This window comes from Mixophyes fleayi, chromosome 2 (genome assembly GCF_038048845.1).
Source record: "Mixophyes fleayi isolate aMixFle1 chromosome 2, aMixFle1.hap1, whole genome shotgun sequence".
NCBI classification, from domain to species: domain Eukaryota; kingdom Metazoa; phylum Chordata; class Amphibia; order Anura; family Limnodynastidae; genus Mixophyes; species Mixophyes fleayi.
This window is the reverse complement of record NC_134403.1, coordinates 257806684-257828503: the sequence shown is the minus strand read 5'-3', so window position 1 is coordinate 257828503 and position 21820 is coordinate 257806684. Positions and strand designations below refer to the sequence as shown.

General features: G+C 39.1%; 1 protein-coding gene across 1 annotated transcript; it reads left to right on the top strand.

Moving 5' to 3' along the window:
- The first annotated feature begins 710 nt into the window (after positions 1-710).
- On the top strand, positions 711-21595 carry CYB561D1 (cytochrome b561 family member D1). Its single transcript, XM_075195966.1, has 4 exons — positions 711-794; positions 13003-13141; positions 18792-18829; positions 19266-21595. The coding sequence occupies exons 2-4, from the start codon at positions 13006-13008 to the stop codon at positions 19767-19769; spliced, it is 678 nt and encodes a 225-aa protein (XP_075052067.1). The 5' UTR covers positions 711-794; positions 13003-13005; the 3' UTR covers positions 19770-21595.
- The last annotated feature ends 225 nt before the right edge of the window (positions 21596-21820 follow it).

Sequence of the window (21820 nt, the reverse complement as noted above, 5' to 3'; positions counted from 1 at the left end):
GTTCTTAGAAAATAAACATTTCATGATAAAGGCCAAAAACCATGGACTATAGTGTGGGCTGTGCATACTGCAGGGGCAGGCTGGGCTGGGGGGCATCTGTCCCATGGGCCGGTCCCATAGTGGGCTACTTTGGGCTGGGTCACTGGGCCACCTGCATTCTTTTCCTTTAAGATATTCCTAATAGGCTGCTGAATCGGACCCTGTCCCCTGGGCTGACCCCTGGCATACTGCATATTCCTGAAGTGTAGCTGAAATTTCTTTAAATCAATTCTAACTATTCTGAGCAAAATATAAGTGTTTAGTCTCTCTTTAAAGGAACCATTACTACATAAATGTTATTCCAGCACATTATCCCTTAACTCGTATAAATATGAAAATAGCATACTGAAGGTGTACCATGGAAAACGACCAAATGATCATAGTTTTATGATGATTGTGTCGGGGAGAAACCGAGAGAATATGTCGCTATGTTACTACAACTACTGTTTCACACTCAGGTGGCAAACATCTATATTAGGCTCAGGGGCTGCTGTGGACCTACAAGAAGCCGGCTGGTTTGGCTGGGATCTGTAGTTCCATAGCAGCTGAAGCAGAGAGGAAAATGTTACTATACCACTATTTTTTTGCTTTATAACGTATGTGCCATACCTGGGAGGGGCGCTGGGTGCCGCTGTAGTCGCCGGTAGATTTTTATCAGATAAGACAACCAGGAACTATTGGAAGAAGGAGGAAGTGCTTGACAGACACTGGTATCCGGCGCTTCTCCGGTAACACCGGCTCCGGCATTATTCACGGTATAGATAAATAGAGTTTATGTGGCGTGTGGGCCTCTATATCCAGTATTGTAAATGGTAGTATGTATTGTGTCACGTTGGTGGCTATAAGAAGTCACCATGATCACATGACAAGGCTGTTCCCTCCATTGTCTCCTACCGTGACAGCACCTCCACATGTTATTGTCTACCTTTAGTTAAAATATTTACTTATTATAAGTAGTGTGTATAAAGAGAACATTTACTGACCTTTAAATTAAGTTTATACCAGTTAAATATTTAATGATACTATTTAAAAAGAGTACCATTTAAGACTTTATACACTGTTCACCCTTAATGACGCTTGTAAAGGTGAAAGCGTTTTAAGCCTTACATGTTTGTTATTTTTTCATATTTTGTAGGAAATGTTCTACGTGTAGGACATTAGATCGATTAATATAGTTTATTTGGTATTTATTGGATGCAGTTTGTTTTCTATATAATGTGCCTTATTTTAATATTAGACATGAAGCAAATATATTTGTTCAATGATAATGTTATACAATTATAAAGTTTGTTTATTTGCTGGTTTATATAAGGTGAATACCAACATTACCAATGAAAAGTGTTGGCGTACTTGAAAAGATCTTGCTTGTCAGAAATCGACTTTTCGTGGAAATCAATGTCGCCATTTGTAAGTGCTTGGAATGAGCGATGGCAATTAACGAACAAGGGGAAGACGAGGGACAAAACCAATTGAGCAGATGGTGGCAAACTTGGCATTCCAAAACTCTTCAAACTACAAGTTCCAGAATTCCATGCTAAATATATATAGTCCTCTAATAACTTGAAATACAGATGCCATAGCCCCCTGTAGAGCAACCCAAACATTGAACTAGCAAATATTAGAATAGGGAGGAGACGTATAGATAAAAATAGTCAGTTTGTGGATTACCAGCTATTGTGACTAATAGGACATCTCAATACCGACAAAATGCTTCTGAGACAAATAGTGACTAAACTGGCTTGCTAACAATATGTTACTTAACTGCCAATGAAATTCTTTGTGACTGACTGTACACTAGCAATTGAAAATCTCTAAATGCTTGCAACAAGTGGGTATCTGGTTGATAAGAGTATATATAGTATATAAGGTATAATAAGTGTGGTTGAGCAGTAACCGCACACAGAAATCATTCAACAACATTTTCTGTGAGTCCCAATCTACATTTCATAGATATTTTTATAAAACAATGTATAGATTAAACACACTCTGCAGTCACCTAACACAATTAATGCTGTACTAACTGCTTTTCTATATTAAAAACATGGAATGTTCCATATATTGCAATCTATGTTACGCTAAGCAACCCACGCATGTGTCTCTGTTTCTTTGTTTATACAATGTGGACAACCCCAGTCTGTACACAGTGAGTGCAGAGGACCAATGTCTACTTGTTTTTATAATGTAAGTCCCACTTCTCGTGCACTCCATTTCTGGTTGTTTGCATAAATTAAATCCAACTTGTGTCAAGTGAGTTTCCAGTAGTCCCATGGCTGCTAAAGCACAATAAACTATGATGGATACACTTTCTCCTCTTATTGGATTGTTGGATAAAGACATATTTTGATGAATCCATAGATGTAGCTGCTACCACAGTTACAGAGTTTGTATTGAGATTGGTCCTGGCTCAATTGTCAGACCCGCACCTATATGCAATCTACCATCACCCACTTCTCTGTTCAGAAAACCTATGTCACTGGATCTAGATGCTATTGCCATAGATTTATCTGAACGATCCGTAGAAGAATAATGACAGCCTTCTTTTCTTCCTCCTTTGATGTGGAAATAGGCGAATCCTTGTTGCAAGCCATGCGGGAGATAAAAAGGAACATATTGCTGTTGAAGAAGACAGGATGTTCAAATAAATCCTCAGCAATAATATGGTTTTACTAATGCACAAGAGAATGAAAAACACCATTCTGTATCAATGCGCTAAACCTGATGTTTTTCTCACAAAAGAGCTGTAAGGGTATATCTATTAAAATATGGTGATTTAGCCCAGTAGGTTTCTCCACAAATCTCTGATGGAGCCATTAGCTGCAATAAGTTTTCTGGTCTGTGAATGAGTCACTCTTATGTATTCCATGGAGTATAAACAGAATTTAAATGCTTTTGTGTACGCCGGCTAAGCAAGTCAACACTTGACCAGGGCTACACGGTTTTCATTTTGTGACACTGCAGCAGCATTAATGTCAAAAGTCAGAGAAGAGATAATTGAATCAATGCCCATTGTTAAAAAAGCCTATAACATAGTGGATGAGGCATGTATAGAGTCGATTAAACTGACAGTCAATTCTACATATGATGTTTATTTGTTAAGCAATGGCATTCAGACAGTTCTTCAAAGATGTTCTGAAAAATGCATATAATTATTTCAAAGGCCTTTACTGATAAAAATTAAATCTTGCCTCGGAAGAGAAGATAGAGTAGAAATTGTTAAGGTTCAATGTTCAGCTGGGAAAAACTGCAGAACTAGAATAGCTTACTCTGGACAATTGTCCTGGAAATGAAGGCAAAATTGAAATGTTGAAGTTTCAAGAATAAACAATTCAAAATTTGGGTCTGTTTGGACCGAAATCACTTTAGACAAAGTTATTTTACGGTCCTCAATTAGAGCTGTTGTCTGTAATTCAAGTTATCACCCACTCTCGACTATTTTGTTTCTTTCAGACTTTCAAGAACTAGACAAGACAGTAAAGCCTTTTCCAGGATTCTGCACCAACTAGAACCCAAAAATGCTATTCAAGAGGTTCCTCCAAAAATCTGAGGCTTTGGTGTCTATTCTCCTCTAAATTTGATCGCAGACTTAGGGAGATTTTCAGGTCATTCTGGACCTGAGAAACATTAACAGATAAAGATCAATAATTACTTTCAAGTTGTTTAAAATAATTGCTCACCAAGTAAGCCACAAAGATAGGATGGTGAAGAAAATTGTTACCGATCAGACTCATGTTTTATGTTCACCATCAGAGATTTCTCAGCATTGCTCTTCTAGGAAAGAGTGGTGAATAAAAGACCCTGCCCTTTGGTCTAGCAGTTTTACGAAGAACATTCACCAAGGTTTTCATAGTATTGGTGGCACAACTGAGACTTAAGGGAATATATATCTTTACTTATCTCAAAGATGTCCTGGTCAAGGCAGACAGAGACAGGCTTCATCAACTACAAGTAAGCATTTATACCTCAGAAACCACAGAAGTCAAAGTTTCTTCTCATGCAGACCAAAAATATTTCTGGGAAATATTTTGCCCATTTGGAGACAACTAGAAGCAGTAGCCATTCACAACCAGTTGAAAGGAAAACCTGTTAGTTTTCTCAGAAAACTCCATCGTAACATACATCATACAACAAGGGGGAACCTGGAATAGGGTCCTTTTATTAATGACCTTGGTGGTTCTGCATTGAGCAGAGTAAAGTGTTTCAGCATTATCGCTACATGTTCAAGACCTGTAGAATTTGCCTATGAGAGAATTGATGACATCCAGACAAAGTAAGAGGATTTTGTAGAAAGTACCTCGGCGCTAGAACATTGAAATGTATAATGTGTTTAATGGTACACAACAGGAAAACGTGGTCTAGCCAGACCCATACAGTAAATGACAATCAGGGAAAATACATATGATCACATAATGAACGGAGTCACAATAAGCGCCATAGCAATGAATAGCATGAGTGTCAATAATGTCAATGACCGGTGTAAACAGCCGGATAGTTCTGGAGGATTTGCAATCCTCCTCTGGAAGGAAATCCTCCCCTAGGTGCAGATAAATCCTATAATAAATGCAAATGTAGTAAGCAGTTCGTATTCTCACAATATGTAAATAATATCCGTTTCGGCAACCAGCTCAATCGGCTGGATTCACAGATGTGAGACGACTGTGGACTTACTTTTGCGCTGAAGCAATCAGCTCCTGATGTTTCCTGTTGATACAGAGAAGTCCTCTCCGGTATGTATATGAACAGTGAAGTGCTGGTAGATTGGATTCCTTCAGTGCGTGCATACGCAGAGCATCGCTGGCGTCCTAGCTGTTTATTGTGGATGTACACTCGGACAGTGTATTGCAGTGCTGCAAATCCACGAAAATGCTCAGTGTGGTATTAGCGGACAAGGAACTCCGATCTCAGTTCTAGTGTGGGACCAATAATTGCCGAAAGTTGGGCTGGTCACAGTAGTAATGTGTAGAATAATCCGACGCGTTTCCCCCGCACTGGGCGGGCTTCATCAGGGAATGTGAGAGGATTGCTTATTGCTCTCGCACTTGCATTTCTGGGTCATCGGAAAGTTTTTAGAAAATTGGGAAGATTGGCATTTTACCAGACTGGCAGTAGAGACCATGGTTTGCTCAACTTTTTTGAATGTCGGGACCAACTCTTAAGCATTACATCCTAGGGATTGAAAGAGCAAGGATGGAAAGAAGAGACTTAACTCAATGCATTATCAAAACTCTTTTGGAAGCATGCAAAACGTCAGCAAGAATTGTGAAGTGTTCCAGAATTGGTGTGGGGTTTTTAGAGCATTCTTGTCATGAAGCTTCCACTGGAGATAGAGTACTTACCACAGTCTGGCCTTGATCAAGTTTTCAGTCCAAATATAATTAAGGAGATAATGTCTGCTTTATTGTTGGTAAGACCAGATGATTTATTCGGGTAGTTGGCTATTTTAAACTTTTACGTGGCTTAGCTATGTGTAAGCCTGACCTTTCTGATAGTGTGATCGGAGTTAGTTTTGCATACAAGTTGCTAAGGGTAGAGGACTCCTCCACTATCCTGGATTCCTCAGAAGAATTCTTGAGCGTTAGTCCCACTGCTGGGGGTTAATCTCCATCCCAGAAGCAGACCAAGAAGAAGACTACTAGTAGTTTACAACAATTGCCTGTTAATCAATCCTTTGCAAGAGGAAGCAAGTATAAAAGCTGTCACCCAGTCGCAAAGCGGATTACAGACGCCATGGCAACTATGTTAGTATTAGATCTGCGTCCAATATCCACTATTAATGCAGCTGGTTTTAGACAGTTACTTGAGGTCTTGTGTCCCCGTTACCAAATTCCATCACGGCACCATTTTACTAGAAAAGCTCTTCCTCACCTTTACCAGAAGGTGGGTAAAAATGTTATTATTGGGCTACAAAATGCCATTCTGCCCACTGTATACTTAACCACAGATATGTGGACAAGCGGATCTGGGCAAACTAAAAATTATATGACTGTGACAGCCCACTGGGTTAGTGATTCACTTTCACCAGCTGGAACAGCAGCAGCATGTATCCAAGTACGTCACATTTTTCAGAGGCAGGCTACTCTGTGTATCATCTGCTTCACTAAGAGGCATACAGCTGACAATCTTACAAAAACTAAGGGTCAATACCTTTTCAATATCTTACATAAGGGTGGGTGGGAGAGCCCAAGTACAATTTCATCTTGCACCACTTTTCTTTTCTGCCACTGCTGTTTGGCAATGTTTCCTAGATGTGCTATGAACTTCCGTTTGTTTGTGTCATTGCTTTGTCGATTAGCATCCAGCCAGGTTGCTGCAGTCTTTGTTTCAAAGTGTATGTAAATAATATTGTGACCTGTGAGGTGGTCAAAATTGATGGCAAATGACTTGAAATTAGTGTTAATGAGGTTAATAATAATGTATGGGGGAAAAAGAGCACAATTATGTGATTTTAGCAAAAAAAAAAAAAAAAAAGAGGCATTTTAGTAAAAAAATAGGGATCCAAAACACGCATGGGCGCTTTTGCCAAAGCACGAACTTAATCCAGATCCAAAACCAGAACACGGGGGTCAGTGAACATCTCTAGTTCAGAGTATCGGGAAATCAAAAGTACTGCTACTTTGCAGTGAAGGGAAAAGGAAGGTTTCAAATTTTAAGACTGCAATTTCCAAAAGTATCACATACTGCATCAAGTTGGGCTCTTGTAAACTAGATCTAGCAGAACCATCTAGGCTCCAAGCTTGCTACAGTAGAACATTTTCTCCAGGGGTTACCATGCTTTGGTTTAGTGCATTGGTGTCTGTTACCATGTGGATGGATTGGTGAAAGGGAACAATTGTTTAATTATCTTGTCCTGGTATACCATGTCCTCTGCAACTGAAATGTTTACTAAATGTTTTTCTTTCTAGTTTTCCCTTATATAATCAGGCTGAGTTGTTTATTTCTGTTGCATTGGAATGTGCAACAAAACTTCTCTCTGGATATAGTTGTATCAAATGTAGACTGTACAGTAGGCGTCATTTCCCAGAACAATACATTTAAACAACTCTGCAGGAGATGCAGCAGAGCTTGTTCAAGCCATTAAAATAAAGTCAAAGATAATGCTTGAGAATTTCCCTATAAATTAAAAATATGCCCAAATCTCATCACTGACATTTGTTTTTGATGCTCTTTATTAGTTTAACATTGCCATAAAGTCCCTTCACTGCCACTGATTTATGGGTTCCTATTAGAGATGGGCGGGTCCGGTTCTCCGAGAACCGAACCCACCCGAACTTTGGGTATCCGAGTACCGAGCTGAGCAGCTCGGTACTCTCCCGCCAATTCCGAATCCAAATCGAGGCCGAACGTCATTGTGACGTCGTCGGATCTCGGGACTCGGTTCTCGCGATACTTCAACTTTATAAATACACGCCTCCACAGCAATCCATCGCCATTTGACAGAGGGAGAGAGCAGGGTGTAGTCATAGGCTAATTAGAGCAGGGACAGAGAAAGAATACAATATTGTTCTTGCAATTGCTCTAACCAAAATCGCTAGTGCAGAGAGGAGGATAGAGGTTTATTATTTTTTCTTCATATTTGGCACTCCCCAGCGCTTTTGGGTTGTCCCCCATAATTGTGCATTAATATTTCTGGCTGTCAAAAGTCATATCTGTCAGCAGTATCTACTCAATAAATGTTAGCACTCCTCAGTGTTTTTGGGGTGTCCTCTCTAATTGTGCATTAATATTTCTGGCTGTCAAAAGTCATATCTGTCAGCAGTATCTACTCAATAATTTTAAGCACTCCTCAGTGTTTTTGGGGTGTCCTCTCTAATTGTGCATTAATATTTCTGGCTGTCAAAAGTCATATCTGTCAGCAGTATCTACTCAATAAATGTTAGCACTCCTCAGTGTTTTTGGGGTGTCCTCTCTAATTGTGCATTAATATTTCTGGCTGTCAAAAGTCATATCTGTCAGCAGTATCTACTCAATAAATTTTAGCACTCCTCTGTGTTTTTGGGGTGTCCTCCCTAATTGTGCATTAATATTTCTGGCTGTCAAAAGTCATATCTGTCAGCAGTATCTACTCAATAAATGTTAGCACTCCTCAGTGTTTTTGGGGTGTCCTCTCTAATTGTGCATTAATATTTCTGGCTGTCAAAAGTCATATCTGTCAGCAGTATCTACTCAATAAATTTTAGCACTCCTCAGTGTTTTTGGGGTGTCCTCTCTAATTGTGCATTAATATTTCTGGCTGTCAAAAGTCATATCTGTCAGCAGTATCTACTCAATAAATTTTAGCACTCCTCTGTGTTTTTGGGGTGTCCTCCCTAATTGTGCATTAATATTTCTGGCTGTCAAAAGTCATATCTGTCAGCAGTATCTACTCAATAAATGTTAGCACTCCTCAGTGTTTTTGGGGTGTCCTCTCTAATTGTGCATTAATATTTCTGGCTGTCAAAAGTCATATCTGTCAGCAGTATCTACTCAATAAATGTTAGCACTCCTCAGTGTTTTTGGGGTGTCCTCTCTAATTGTGCATTAATATTTCTGGCTGTCAAAAGTCATATCTGTCAGCAGTATCTACTCAATAAATTTTAGCACTCCTCAGTGTTTTTGGGGTGTCCTCCCTAATTGTGCATTAATATTTCTGGCTGTCAAAAGTCATATCTGTCAGCAGTATCTACGCAATGGATTCAAAGCAGTCCACATATGATCTAAATGAGCAACCAGGTTCTGTCACCAGTCCTGATGTTAGTGTTCCCAGTACGTCATCTGGCCAAGGCGATGTCAAACAACAGAGTGTTTTCAAATTAGTGCAAAAAACAAAAACCAAAAAAAAATTTACTGTATTGAAGCGAAAACGAAGTGTAACTGAGCAAAAGTTAAGTGACGATAAAAAAAAAATTGCAAGCATGCCATTCTACACACGCAGTGGCAAAGAGAGAATGAGGCCTTCACCTTTGGCTATTAGTGGCAGATCCCAAAAAGTTACCCAGCCTACAATTGGTGCACAACTACTGTTACGCGTCAAAGCTGAGCTGCAAGATACCAGTGAGGCATTACAGGAGAATATTTGCTCTGATTCACAAATGACAACAATCCCTGTGGAGAGTCCATCCAACAGTGGGATGTCTAATCGTGAGCATTCTGCTGATGTGTGCCTTAATAGCCCGAGTGTAGCCGGTGATACCCAAATTGAGGATGCCACTTTGGAATTAGAAGAGGATGAGGGGGAGATTTGTGTAGGCGACGAGGGCGCTAATGAGGATGTTGATGAGGATGAGGTTGTTTGTGTAAGTCCTGCACCAGTGGCAGCAGTTCTGGCACGTGACAAGAAAAAGGCCATTGTCATGCCTGGGCATAAAACAAAAAAATCCACTTCTTATGTGTGGAATTATTTCTACCCAAATCCAGACAACAATTGTATAGCCATTTGTAGTGTATGTGAAGCCACAGTCAGTCGAGGGAGGGACCTTAACCATCTTGGAACCTCGTCTATGTTACGCCATTTAACGAGAGTTCATGGCAAAGTGTTGGGAAAAGCTGAAAGTTCTTCCCAAAAGAATACAAGCACTCCCTCATCAGCTAAGACCCTCCGCTCACCGACATACCGACGGCCACAAAATACACCCACCACACCATCCTCATCAATATCCTCAGTAGCGCTCGGAGTTAGCCCGGCATCCCACTTAAGGCTGGATGACTCCGGCACTATTATTGATTCCTCTGAAGAAAGCGTTAGTCCTGCTGCTGCTGTTGCTGCTGCTGGGGGTGAATCGTCATCCCAGAGGCAGGTGAATAAAATGAGCAGTCCTACATTTCAGCAATTAACTGTGAAACAATCCTTTGCGAGGGGAAGCAAATATGACAGCAGTCACCCAGTCGCCAAGCGAATCACAGACGCCATGGCTGCAATGTTAGTGTTAGATCTGCGTCCAATCTCCACCATAAACGCAGCTGGTTTTTCACAGTTAATTGAGGTTTTGTGTCCGCGTTACAGAATTCCATCGCGACACCATTTCTCCCGTAAAGCTATTCCACAACTATACCAAAAAGTGTGTAAAAATGTAGAGATTGCGCTGAAAAATGCCATTCTGCCCACTGTTCACTTAACCACAGATATGTGGACAAGTGGAAGTGGCCAAACCAAAGACTATATGACTGTGACAGCCCACTGGGTTGGTCATTCACCTTCACCAGCAGGAACAGCAGCAGCATGTACACCACTACGTAACATTTGTCACAGGCAGGCCACTCTTTGTATCACCGGCTTCACTAACAGGCATACGGCTGACAATTTGTTACGCAAACTGAGAGATGTGATTGATGCATGGCTTATACCACTCGGACTCTCCCCAGGGTATGTCATTTCAGATAACGCCAACAATATAGTGCGAGCATTACAGCTGGGTGATTTCCAACATATTCCCTGTTTTGCTCACACCATCAACTTGGTGGTGCAGAGCTTCCTACGAAACAACCGTGAGGTGCAGGAGATGCTTTCGGTGGCCCGTAAAATTTCAGGCCATTTCAGGCATTCAGCCACAGCATGTAGGAGATTACAGCAGCTCCAAGAGCAGTTTAACTTGCCCTGCCACCAACTTAAGCAAGAGGTGGTAACTCGGTGGAATTCCACCCTGTACATGCTTCAGAGGATGGAGGAACAGCGCAAAGCCATCCAAGCATATTGCACAAGTCATGACATTGGGAAAGGAGGGGGGATGTATTTCACTCTTGCACAGTGGGGAATCCTTTCAGTGCTGTGCAAGGTGCTGAAACCATTTGAAGTTGTGACATGTGAGGTCAGTGCAGACTCTGCTAGTTTGAGCCAAGTCATTCCTTTAATTAGACTATTGGAAAAGCAGCTTGAGAAAATGAAGGAGGAGCTGAAAGCAAGCAATTCAGCAAAGTATGTTGGCCTTGTCGATCAAGTACTTAATTCGCTTCACAATGATCCTCGAGTTATTAAGATCTTGAACTCGGATCAGTACGTTTTGGCCACTGTGCTTGATCCAAGGTTTAAAACCTACATTGAGTCTTTACTTGTAAATGAGCGAGATGTGAACTTTTGCAAGGAGCTATTGCTCAGCAAGTTGGCCGCTGAACTGGGCCTCGGCTTGACGACGTGTCCTCCTTCACTTTCTCAAGCTGTTGCTCGTAAAAAATTAAATTTCCAAAAAAGAAGCAGGGAAGACACAGGGGGCAGACGAGAACAATTTAACATCTGGGCTGGTTTGAAGGATTTTTCAAAAAAAAGTGTCACTTTGCCCATAAGTCCATCCAATATGAGTATAAACATGCAAAGGATGGTGGAGGATTACTTTCAAGAGGTAGTTGATATGGAAATGTCAGACAGTCCCTTTCCTTACTGGGAAGAAAAGCAAGCTATTTGGAAACCCATGTACAAACTTGCTTTGCAATACCTAAGCTGCCCACCCTCCAGTGTGTACTCTGAACGAGTGTTCAGCACAGCAGGGAACTTAGTCAGTGATCGCCGTAGAAGGTTACTTCCCAAAAATGTGGAGAAAATGATGTTTATAAAAATGAACTACATCTTCCACGAGGAAGGCCTTCACCATCCAAGACATGCAAGCACTGACTGTTCTCTAATGGCGGATTCAAGCGGCGATGAATTGATAGTCTGTGATGATGACGATAACACTGATGAGGGTGAGGATGAAGCTGAAGATGATGCCGATAACATCTTTTTAAAACTTTCTATGTAAGTGTAGGGTGCAATCTACCCCCAAAGAGGAAAGGGACTTGTGGCATTTCCATATCACATACCATCTTGAAAGGCTGCTGTTAGGGCAATTTATCCTTAAGGGTAGGGTGTCATAGACAGAGTGACCCTAAACTGGCTTTGTCCATTTTTCATAATATTGTACAGTCTATAATGGCTGAATTTTTTAGTATTTTATACAAGTGGAGGGGGGCCTAGAGAGACAGAAACCAAACTGGCTTTCTCCATGTCAATTAATATTGTACAGTCTATAATGGCTGAATTTTTTAGTATTTTATACAAGTGGAGGGGGGCCTAGAGAGACAGAAACCAAACTGGCTTTCTCCATGTCAATTAATATTGTACAGTCTATAATGGCTGAATTTTTTAGTATTTTATACAAGTGGAGGGGGGCCTAGAGAGACAGAAACCAAACTGGCTTTCTCCATGTCAATTAATATTGTACAGTCTATAATGGCTGAATTTTTTAGTATTTTATACAAGTGGAGGGGGGCCTAGAGAGACAGAAACCAAACTGGCTTTCTCCATGTCAATTAATATTGTACAGTCTATAATGGCTGAATTTTTGGGTATTTTATACAAGTGGAGGGGGGCCTTGAGAGACAGAAACCAAACTGGCTTTCTCCATGTCAATTAATATTGTACAGTCTATAATGGCTGAATTTTTTGGTATTTTATACAAGTGGAGGGGGGCCTTGAGAGACAGAAACCAAACTGGCTTTTTCCATTTCTTTACATATTTAACTATAAGTGTAGGGTGTAATATACATTCAAAGACGATGGCTGCCTTGCCAATATGCATAGATGGAGAGGAAGACAATCTGTTTTGTGTGTAGAATAGGCCTACCAACGAAGAATTAAACTGTTTTTTGGGATGATTTATTACCTCAACAATTAGATTACTTGTCTCTAAAACAGTTGGAGCACTAAATTGGGTTAATTTAGGCCCAAAAACATGGATTTTCCCAAAAAATAGCAAAACAAAACCAAACAAAACCAAAACCAAAACCAAAACACGCAATGGAGGTTTTGCAAAACCAAAACCAAAACCAAAACACGACGGTAATCCAGATCCAAAACCGAATCCAAAACCAAAACACGGGGGTCAGTGACCATCTCTAGTTCCTATACGTATATGCTGTCCTATTTTATTAATGATATACAGACACTGTGCTATGATTGCCAGTTTTACTTTGTATCTAAATATCTGTGTACATGTTTCATTAAGTGCAAATGTTTTTTAGGTGATGCCTGAAGTTCCAACCCCACGGGTTCCAGATTTTTGGCTTTACCGATGTTTGCGAAGATTCAGTGGGTTCTTGGCACATGTACTAGCCCTTGGGTTCACTATCTTCTTACTGATACTTGCTCGGCCTGGGACCAGTGAGTATTAAACATGGCTAAATATAGCAGTAACATTCAGCATATAAAGCATGTATAAATTAAAATCCTGTTGCATAGTTTTGTTAACAGCTCAAAAAAAGATAATTATTGTATCTCCTTATGCAAACAGTAAGCCACATTTTCCATCAAATTTATTGTGTTACTACATATGCTTGTGATAGGTAGTTGCGTTTGTCTGGTAATCCTTTTTAACTGTAAGAAGAGGGAATATACAACACCAATCCTTATTATTTAATAGTCCTTATTACTTACATATTCTTGTTAGTAAGGGAACTACTATGTACTGTGCCTGAAATGTCTGCACACCTCAAAATATGTCATACAAGGAGGTAAAGTTGACAATGATAAGTAATTGCTAAACTGGAGTTCCATTCTGATAGCAGTACCAGGATATAAATTATAGATCTTCCAGCATCTGGGAATACACTGGGCATGTGCTTCTATTGTCATGGGCAGCTCACTCTGGTCTGACTTCGTTTACATTTTTCAACAAAACACACAAATGGAAATGGTAATTTAGTATAAATATAAAAGGACAGTGAACATTATATAGTGACATAAACTGAAGCGCCAATGGCTGTCTAAGCTATCTGATAGGTTGCATATGGTTTATAAAGTAGTACAGGGCATCATGGCTGTATATAGAATCATATAGTAGCCTATGATGACATACATGATATAATAACAGGAAATCATCACATTAAATATATATTTTATGCACACATTCTGTAAGTGTGTTGTAAAGAGGAAATGGGTAATAGTTGATCATCACAATTCACTTTCTGTTCACTGCAACTTGCCCATCATTGCTTTGAAAATAGGCATTGCGACATCCCATTTCTGCCCATCAATTGTTGGAGGCATATAGTAGATTATATTGTCCATACAAGAATAGTGGACCCCCTGCTGTAAAAAATATGGGTAATCACTGAGCAAATACTGTGACCATATTAAAGCATTCAGCTTCTTTTTAAACACAAGTGTAAACTGTTGTAGTTGCCATATGTATCTGCATCCTTATTCTTGCTCTGAATGGTAATTGTGTAACTGAGATATATTGAATGCATGCTCACAAGTTAAATGAGCGCCATGTAGGTCTTTCACATATTTCTTTACTCAAGGTAGCAGATATCTCGCAGCGTGTCACTGTTTGTAAGCAATACATCTCTGTCTTAATGCTATGCCAGCTAATGCCTGGAAGGTTGGATGTGGTTTGAACTAAATGGTCACTTAAAGGGTAAATGAATTAAAGTGACCAACGAATATGATTGCATCCGTAGGATGAAATTAATGTAGTCATTGAAGTTTAGTCAGGTTTGGATTTATCTACCTAGAGAGGTGCAAAGGTAGTTTCATTAACTGGATGATCGGGACCCCTGAAGAAAGTCACAGACACTGATTGAAACGGTCGTCGGGCAGGGCTATGAAATGTTCTCTATGTATGGCTAGCTAATTTTCTTCCTTACTCAATATTTTAATACTTATACTGGTCTGTTATATGTATTGAACATTGTGGATTTAAATTCAAATATAGATATAGGATTGTGTTAGTGTTTGTGTTAGCGCTATATCTCCAAAGTAACTGATAATTGTAAATGGCATTATAATAATTTAATACTTATTAGGTTATTTAGGACATAATACATTGTCCTAGTTTCTAAACTCATAAATTTGTTTGGTATAACCTCATAGTAGTCTGTCACTGAACGCTAATTAGTCTAAAAATGCCAAAATTGGTCTGGTCATGGAAGTATAATGTCAGCAAAGGTCAAGATTGAAGTGATGTAGGACAGTGTATATTAGTAATTTATAACAAGGCATTCATTGCTTCATCTTATATTGGAGACTTTCTGTACATATTTCATTTTTTGTTTTTGTTCCACTTTAAGGATAAGTGAGTCCGTGTCTTAGAAGGTCTAAAGTCAGTATAACCTGTAATTCATAACTTATGGCAGGCCCGGCGAACCTGTGACTCTCCAGGTGTTGTGAAACTACAAGTCCCAGCATGCTCAGCTGGCTATCTACCGGCATGCATGCTGGGGCGTGTAGTTTCGCAACATCTGGAGAGCCACAGGGTGGCCAGGCCCACTTTATGGGATGGTTTGGATTGTGTCCATACACACTCAAACACAATTCTATACATTTCTATTGAAATGTATTTTAATTGAACAATATGTACACAAATGTAATAATATAAATCTGTTAAACCTGATATAGTGAACTAAATCATACATATAAATCACAAGCGGCATGGGGCCATCATGTCAATAGTAATTACCACCTTATGGAAAATCGTACTGTAGATTTTGGTGGCACGGAGTGGGCACAGTACATTTATACAGATATGTAGCATATTTTGTTACTACTTTAACCATCTAGCCAGAAGATAAGCTACTGTTTTAGTGGCATGAACACCTCATGCTGGTGCTGTGATCATATAATGTGATCTGATGCTGCTCCACAAACATAATGCAGAACTTCTGAAATGTCATGTTGTCCATCTGATGTATGTCCTACACCCTTTTATTAACACTGGGTAAAAGATCATAAAAGTGGTGTGTGCGATATACATTCACCTAGAATAATAATAGTAAACACAGTTATTTGAATAGTCTTATAATAGCACATTCTAAATGTGGAGCCAAGCATAGGATAAAAAGGAGCTAAGCTAAAACTGTAATACCTACCACAAGGACAATATCAACAATAAAGTATGGACGGTAGATTAAATATCTATGTCTCTAGTACATTTGAGTCGCTCTCCCGAATAAAAATAGAAACTCCACTATCCTAAGCATATCTCTAAGGATGCCAGCTGACAGCAAAGGAACAGTTGTATTTGACATAAGCACTTCTGTTATGCTCTGTAATACTTGTGTTATTTGCACTTTAAATGGAGCCTTGTGGAACTGAGATGCCAGAGGTTGAAGGATCCTGAAAAATGACAAAAGAATACCTTTGGAACAACTCATCTTTCAGACATGGAACATTCTTTAATATTATGTCAATTCATGCATTGTAAATAGAAAATAAGTGTTTTGTGAGACAGAGGAGCTTTATAGTGCAGTGACCCCTGTAGAAAATAAGGTTTGAGTTAAAAACCGATCTCATTTGTATCAGCTGTTAAGGGGAAACCTCAAATTAAAAGGGCTGAGGTCAGTGGAAGTTGTATCAATAGAGTCACAGCTATTTTTATGCTGACATATATGGCTTGATATTGCAGTGTTTGTGATCCCAGTGTTTTAGCCCCATGATTAATAATGGTAAGATCAAAATTGATTGTACCCTTAACAGTCAGTAAACGAGGTGCGAAAGTGACTGTAAGTGACCTCTATTGACCTCTCTAATTTGCCTGTATAATGCAGGAAGAGATCTAATTGCGCATCCAAATGGTAATATTGTACCACGTGGGGCCCACATTAAAGTATGTTCTCCAAAACAGTACCAATTATATTTTACTCCAAAAGTTAAATTAATATATTTGAAGCATGTCCATAAAATTTAATCTTACCCTTACGTTCCACTTCACATTTGTTAAGAGTATAAGCCCCACTTAACATAAAATTTTTTTTTATTTATTTAATCCTTCCTGTACTAAATGATTCACCAATTTTAAGTATCTCTTCTGTACATTGTCTGTGGGTCTTAGAGCATGAAAATCCAATTAGATTTGATCCAGCAGTGTGGATACTTACGTTTTCTTACGACCGCCATTGCCTTGTGTAAAGTCATTGGGCAACCCTTAAATTGTAACATGGCAAAGTCCTTGGCATTCCGCCCTACAATCTTGATATGACAGAGCAAAAAGAAATCTACAAAGTATCCACAATATAAAGTTATACACACACAGCATTCTATGACTTTCAATTGAAAGATATTTTCACAAGTCATATTTTCATTGAACAATTTGTACAGACGAGGAACAATCTAAATTTGATAAACTTTATATAATGAGAATGAGCAAAAAAGAGATTATTTATGATCATGTAATCTAACCACACATAGCAATACAACTTTTCAAGTACTGGGCAATCAAAATGTTCAAACGCTGAGAATCGAATTTCTGAACAATGTTTTGTGTGCTACATTTGTACAGGTGGCCAAACGAGGCAATGGCATATAATAGTCCTATCAAGGCTCATTATCAAGCATAGAGGTGAATGCAGTCAAAAAATGACAATTATTGGCCATTTATGTAGTCAACTTCTGATTGCACTAACATGCTCAAATTAAGCCAGAAGTGATCTAATTTCTTGACAAAGAGATGACCAACAGCATGTTCTCCAATTTGGCCATATTGAATGATAGGCCTCACACTTGACTCTCGGGTCAAGCAGCGGCATAGGTCCATGTGTCTTGATCTCACTGAATACGTCCGAATTGTAAGAAAAAAAATCATTGTGTGGGTTCCCTAAGGTTCTCGCATACGTTAAGTTTAGTCATATTCACACATTGATTTATTATACAGAAATCTTTCAGTAAGTGAAAACATACAATTAAACCTAATCAAAATTATATAGTCAGATTGTATAGAATTACCATTGGATGAGTAGGAAATGTTTTATCTCAAGTCAGTCAATACGCATGTGTACTGATTATGTACAATTAACTACAGTTCTCATTCTGCCAAGGTAAATTGTCAGTGTACAATGGCGATCTGATACAGGAAGGACAAAAATCACAAATGATAAAATATAGCATGTAATAGAAAACTACTCATATGGTATGTTGTTTTATATTGCACTGAGATGCAAAATTGAGAATTACTGCTTTCCTAAGCATTCTATGCTTTAAAGCAGGGGTAGGCAACCTGCGGCACTCCAGGTGTTGTGAAACTACAAGTCCCAGCATGCTTTGTCTACCCCTGCTTTAAAGGATAGAACACACAAATGCTGACCAAATTGGTTCATAGAGATACAGCACTAAAAATGAAAAAAAAAAATAAATTTGGGAATAGAAATCAGAAACATTGTCCATACCTCACAGGAATCCTGAAATCGGACAGGCACAGCTGTTGGATTTTTATTTGCATAGCCATGCTCTTGATTTATCTACCCTGATTTTCTCTGTTACACAAGTGTTTCTTAACCTCCCTAAAACAGGGTTTGCTCTGTTGGTACTTTGCAACTTAAATGCTGGCTGATCTATCAACACTCACCTCATATGAGCTGTCCACATCACATGATTGCTTGTCTACAGTCAAATGGTCATCTGATTGGAAGACATTCAGGCTCCTGAGAACTGACTAACTGAGTGCAAGTATACTAGTTCTGACCAGGTTGGGATGCCCATTTCACTTCTGTGAGTAGCTGAGAATACAGCCAGAATCCTTTTCTGGTGGTGATATCCTCATGCTGCATGGCCCCATCAGAGAAGACCTGTAATGTAGCACACACTCTCTCTTCTATGAAAAGCCAGAGGAGGGGTGGCACCCCAACCTGGTCAGCCAAGCATCACAAAAGGCAAATAAGGGCCCCTGTTATGATGTAACATGATTTCTCACTAAACTGGACATTAGAACAGAGGAAAAAACCCTAAATAGGACAGAAAGAGACAAACAGGGTAGGTGTCTACCAGAAAACACTGAATTACTGCACCTCATGTTTCTTCCTGTTATTACTCCCTCCAGGTCTCTTCTCCTGGCATCCTGTGTTCATGGCTGCTGCTGTAAGTGTTACATTTGCTTTATTATATTGTTTCTAATATTTCTCTCTCTAATTCTCTCATTGATTTTGAGATTGATATGCTCCTTCCATATTTTAATCTAACCTGCCTTTAGTTGTTACCCTTTTCTCTGTTGCACAACAATATTTCATCTTGAACTGTATTGCCACATGTAAACGTGTAATATAATAATGAGGACTAAATATATTTCACATAAAAATTTGATCATGGAGGGCTCCTTTGTCTTGCACCCATCAAACTTTTAATCCATGTCTTTAAATGGTTTACAACACTGTCTGTAATGATATGGGAATAATAAATATTTCATTTTGGGTCATCTTTAGATTTAAATGTCGATTGTCATCACACTTTTTCTATTCATGTTCAGTTTCTTCCTTTCCCCCGTTATCTATTGAAACGTGTATCTTTTCTTTTACAGTATTGCCTATGTATGACTGAAGCAGTATTACTGTTGTCCCCGGAAACCTCCCCTCTCTGCCCCCTTTCCCGCAAGTCGAAGACCCGCCTGCATTGGCTTGTGCAGCTGTGTGTGCCTATTTTGGCAGGAGCAGGTCTGGCTTTTATCATATGCAGCAAGAACCGCAGTGAGCAGTCACATCTAACCTCTTGGCACAGCATCCTAGGTGTACTTACTTCAGTAACCACGTGTTGTCAGGCAGTGTGTGGCCTTGCATTGCTCTGTCCACGGCTGGCCCGAGTAACAGCAGTATCACGACTAAAGTTGTACCATGCCACATGTGGTCTCTTGGTATACCTGCTGGCGACATCTACTGTCCTCCTAGGTTTGTGTTCAGACTGGTTTCAGGCACAGATTAAGGGACCTGTGTGGTATATTTGCCTTGCCTTGCCTCTCTATCCTGCACTGGTAATCATGAACCAGGTACTAGACATATACCTACCAAAGAAGAAAGTTCAAATATGAATTGTGGAAGTGCCTTTCTTTACAAGGCAGAGACAAATAAAATTTGCAGTTTTAGAAATAACGGCAAATTGAGACATCACACAACTAAATACAGGCCTTTATTCTTCCCAATGCTATTTGTTTTCTATGTTACTCGTGTGTGTATGTATATGCAGTGGCCCAAATGGTGGTGTATACGGGGGTATGCCATACCGCTATTTCTCCTAAGGCCTTCATTGTAGAACTATTAAATTCCATCCACTTACATTACCACTACTATATATATATATATATATATATATATATATATATATATATATATATATATATACACATATATTAGTGTTTGTATTTAATGTGTTCAGTTTTACACTATAGTACTGTAAAAGTTGGAGCTATGTGAACAAAAAGAAGATTGCTGTATATTTGGCAGTGCCTCAAATTCTTCCCTCATCTCCCGTAATACGTATGTAAACTCTATTTTTGTTTTGGTGTCTAAAACACTGTTATGTTGATAATGTCTGCAGTTTCTTCAAAGATTAAGTGTGTGCTCTCTGCAGTAGATGATCGGGTAATACTACTGACTAAATTGTTATTGTTCTGTTTGTGTGTGTGTGTGAGTGAACAGTTATTCCTTTGTTTTACATTCAGAATACTATCACATTCAAGTGTAGTATTACCTTTGCAACGGCTGATTAAAAATGTATTCCGTCCTCGGTGGACCTAATAATTAAGCACTTAATGATATGACTCTGGATTTGTCTAACTTTTTGTTAGGCCTGAGCAGGGAGGGCTGACACATTTTAGCCTGGGGGGCAAGACTCGATTCAGCAGCCTATTAGGAACATTTTAAAGGAAAAAAAATGCAGGTATCCGAGTCACTCAGCCCAAGGCAGCCAAATATGGGAGCCTGTCCCTGGGCCTGAGTCTATATTACATTCACCACTGATTTAATTAAAATACAGTTCCTTTCAAAGTTTATTTACAAGGATATGAATATAAGATATTTTATAATCTAGTAGAATGGATCATATAGGTGAATTTTACATATTTTATTTGATGACCATTACCAAACTTTTGGCTACACATGAGTGTGGCTGTGTATACAGGGTTGGGATCTATCCAGAATGCTTAGAATGTGGGGTTTTCCAGATATGGGATGTATCTGTAATTTGGAGCACCATGCCTCAAATATACTGCATTGCATGTCTTATACATCCCTACACTGCCCCCCTCATTAGGTTCTTTATCAGAGCTCATAATAGTGATTGTCGGAGGAACCACTTTGTGATAATGTCTCGGTGTATGACATTATAATCAAACACCAGCAATTGGTTTCAGAACGCTTGAATATTGGGTTTACTGATAATAGATTCCATACCTGTAATTCACTTTATAAATTTATTTGAGTTTAATTCGGTGCACTGCAAATATGATAGGTAGTAGCTCTACAAAAATAATCCAATGTTTTTGCATAAGTGATATATATCGTATATATAATGGTACATATTTTACTTTGAGCAGGGTAAGTACATGTTGAAAGACAGCGGTTGACTTGCTGACGCAGCTCTGCAGGTGTACGAATGTATGTTCGGGTGCATACAGCGAGGTGCAGAGATGCATTATGTCTGATGTATTCAGGTACAGTACTGTTTATGAGGATATTGATGTGTGTTTGTCTATAAAAGCACAAGATGTGTTCTAAAGCAATTCCGCTAAGAGGCTACAATATGTTTCTTATATCTGATAAGTACTTGTTATTTATTTAGCTCTTTTACCAGCTGTTTTATTTATAATGTCTATGGGTTTCTGTGTTATCATCAAAATAAAATTGTCTTTATGAATTATCTTCTCGTGCGCAAACAAACATTTAATGTGTTTATCTGTTATTCTAAAAAGAGGCTCTCGTTTCAATCGCTGGTAGATGAAATAACTGAAATAGCTTTTACCAAGGAGGTTTTAATTTTCATTCCAGACATCTGAGATATCCTACTACACTCGGTCACCTGCAGGAATGTGGAGGGTTAAATTACACACATTCAGGTGTCATTCCAAATTGCCAGATTACAGGG

Excerpts from the sequence above, each read along its gene's own strand:
- CYB561D1 (XM_075195966.1), top strand. The coding sequence starts at position 13,006 with ATGCCTGAAGTTCCAACCCCACGGGTTCCAGATTTTTGGCTTTACCGA. Across the intron at positions 13,142-18,791 it reads ACTTGCTCGGCCTGGGACCA|GTCTCTTCTCCTGGCATCCT; the intron begins GTGAGTATTAAA and ends TACTCCCTCCAG. Across the intron at positions 18,830-19,265 it reads CTGTGTTCATGGCTGCTGCT|TATTGCCTATGTATGACTGA; the intron begins GTAAGTGTTACA and ends TTTCTTTTACAG.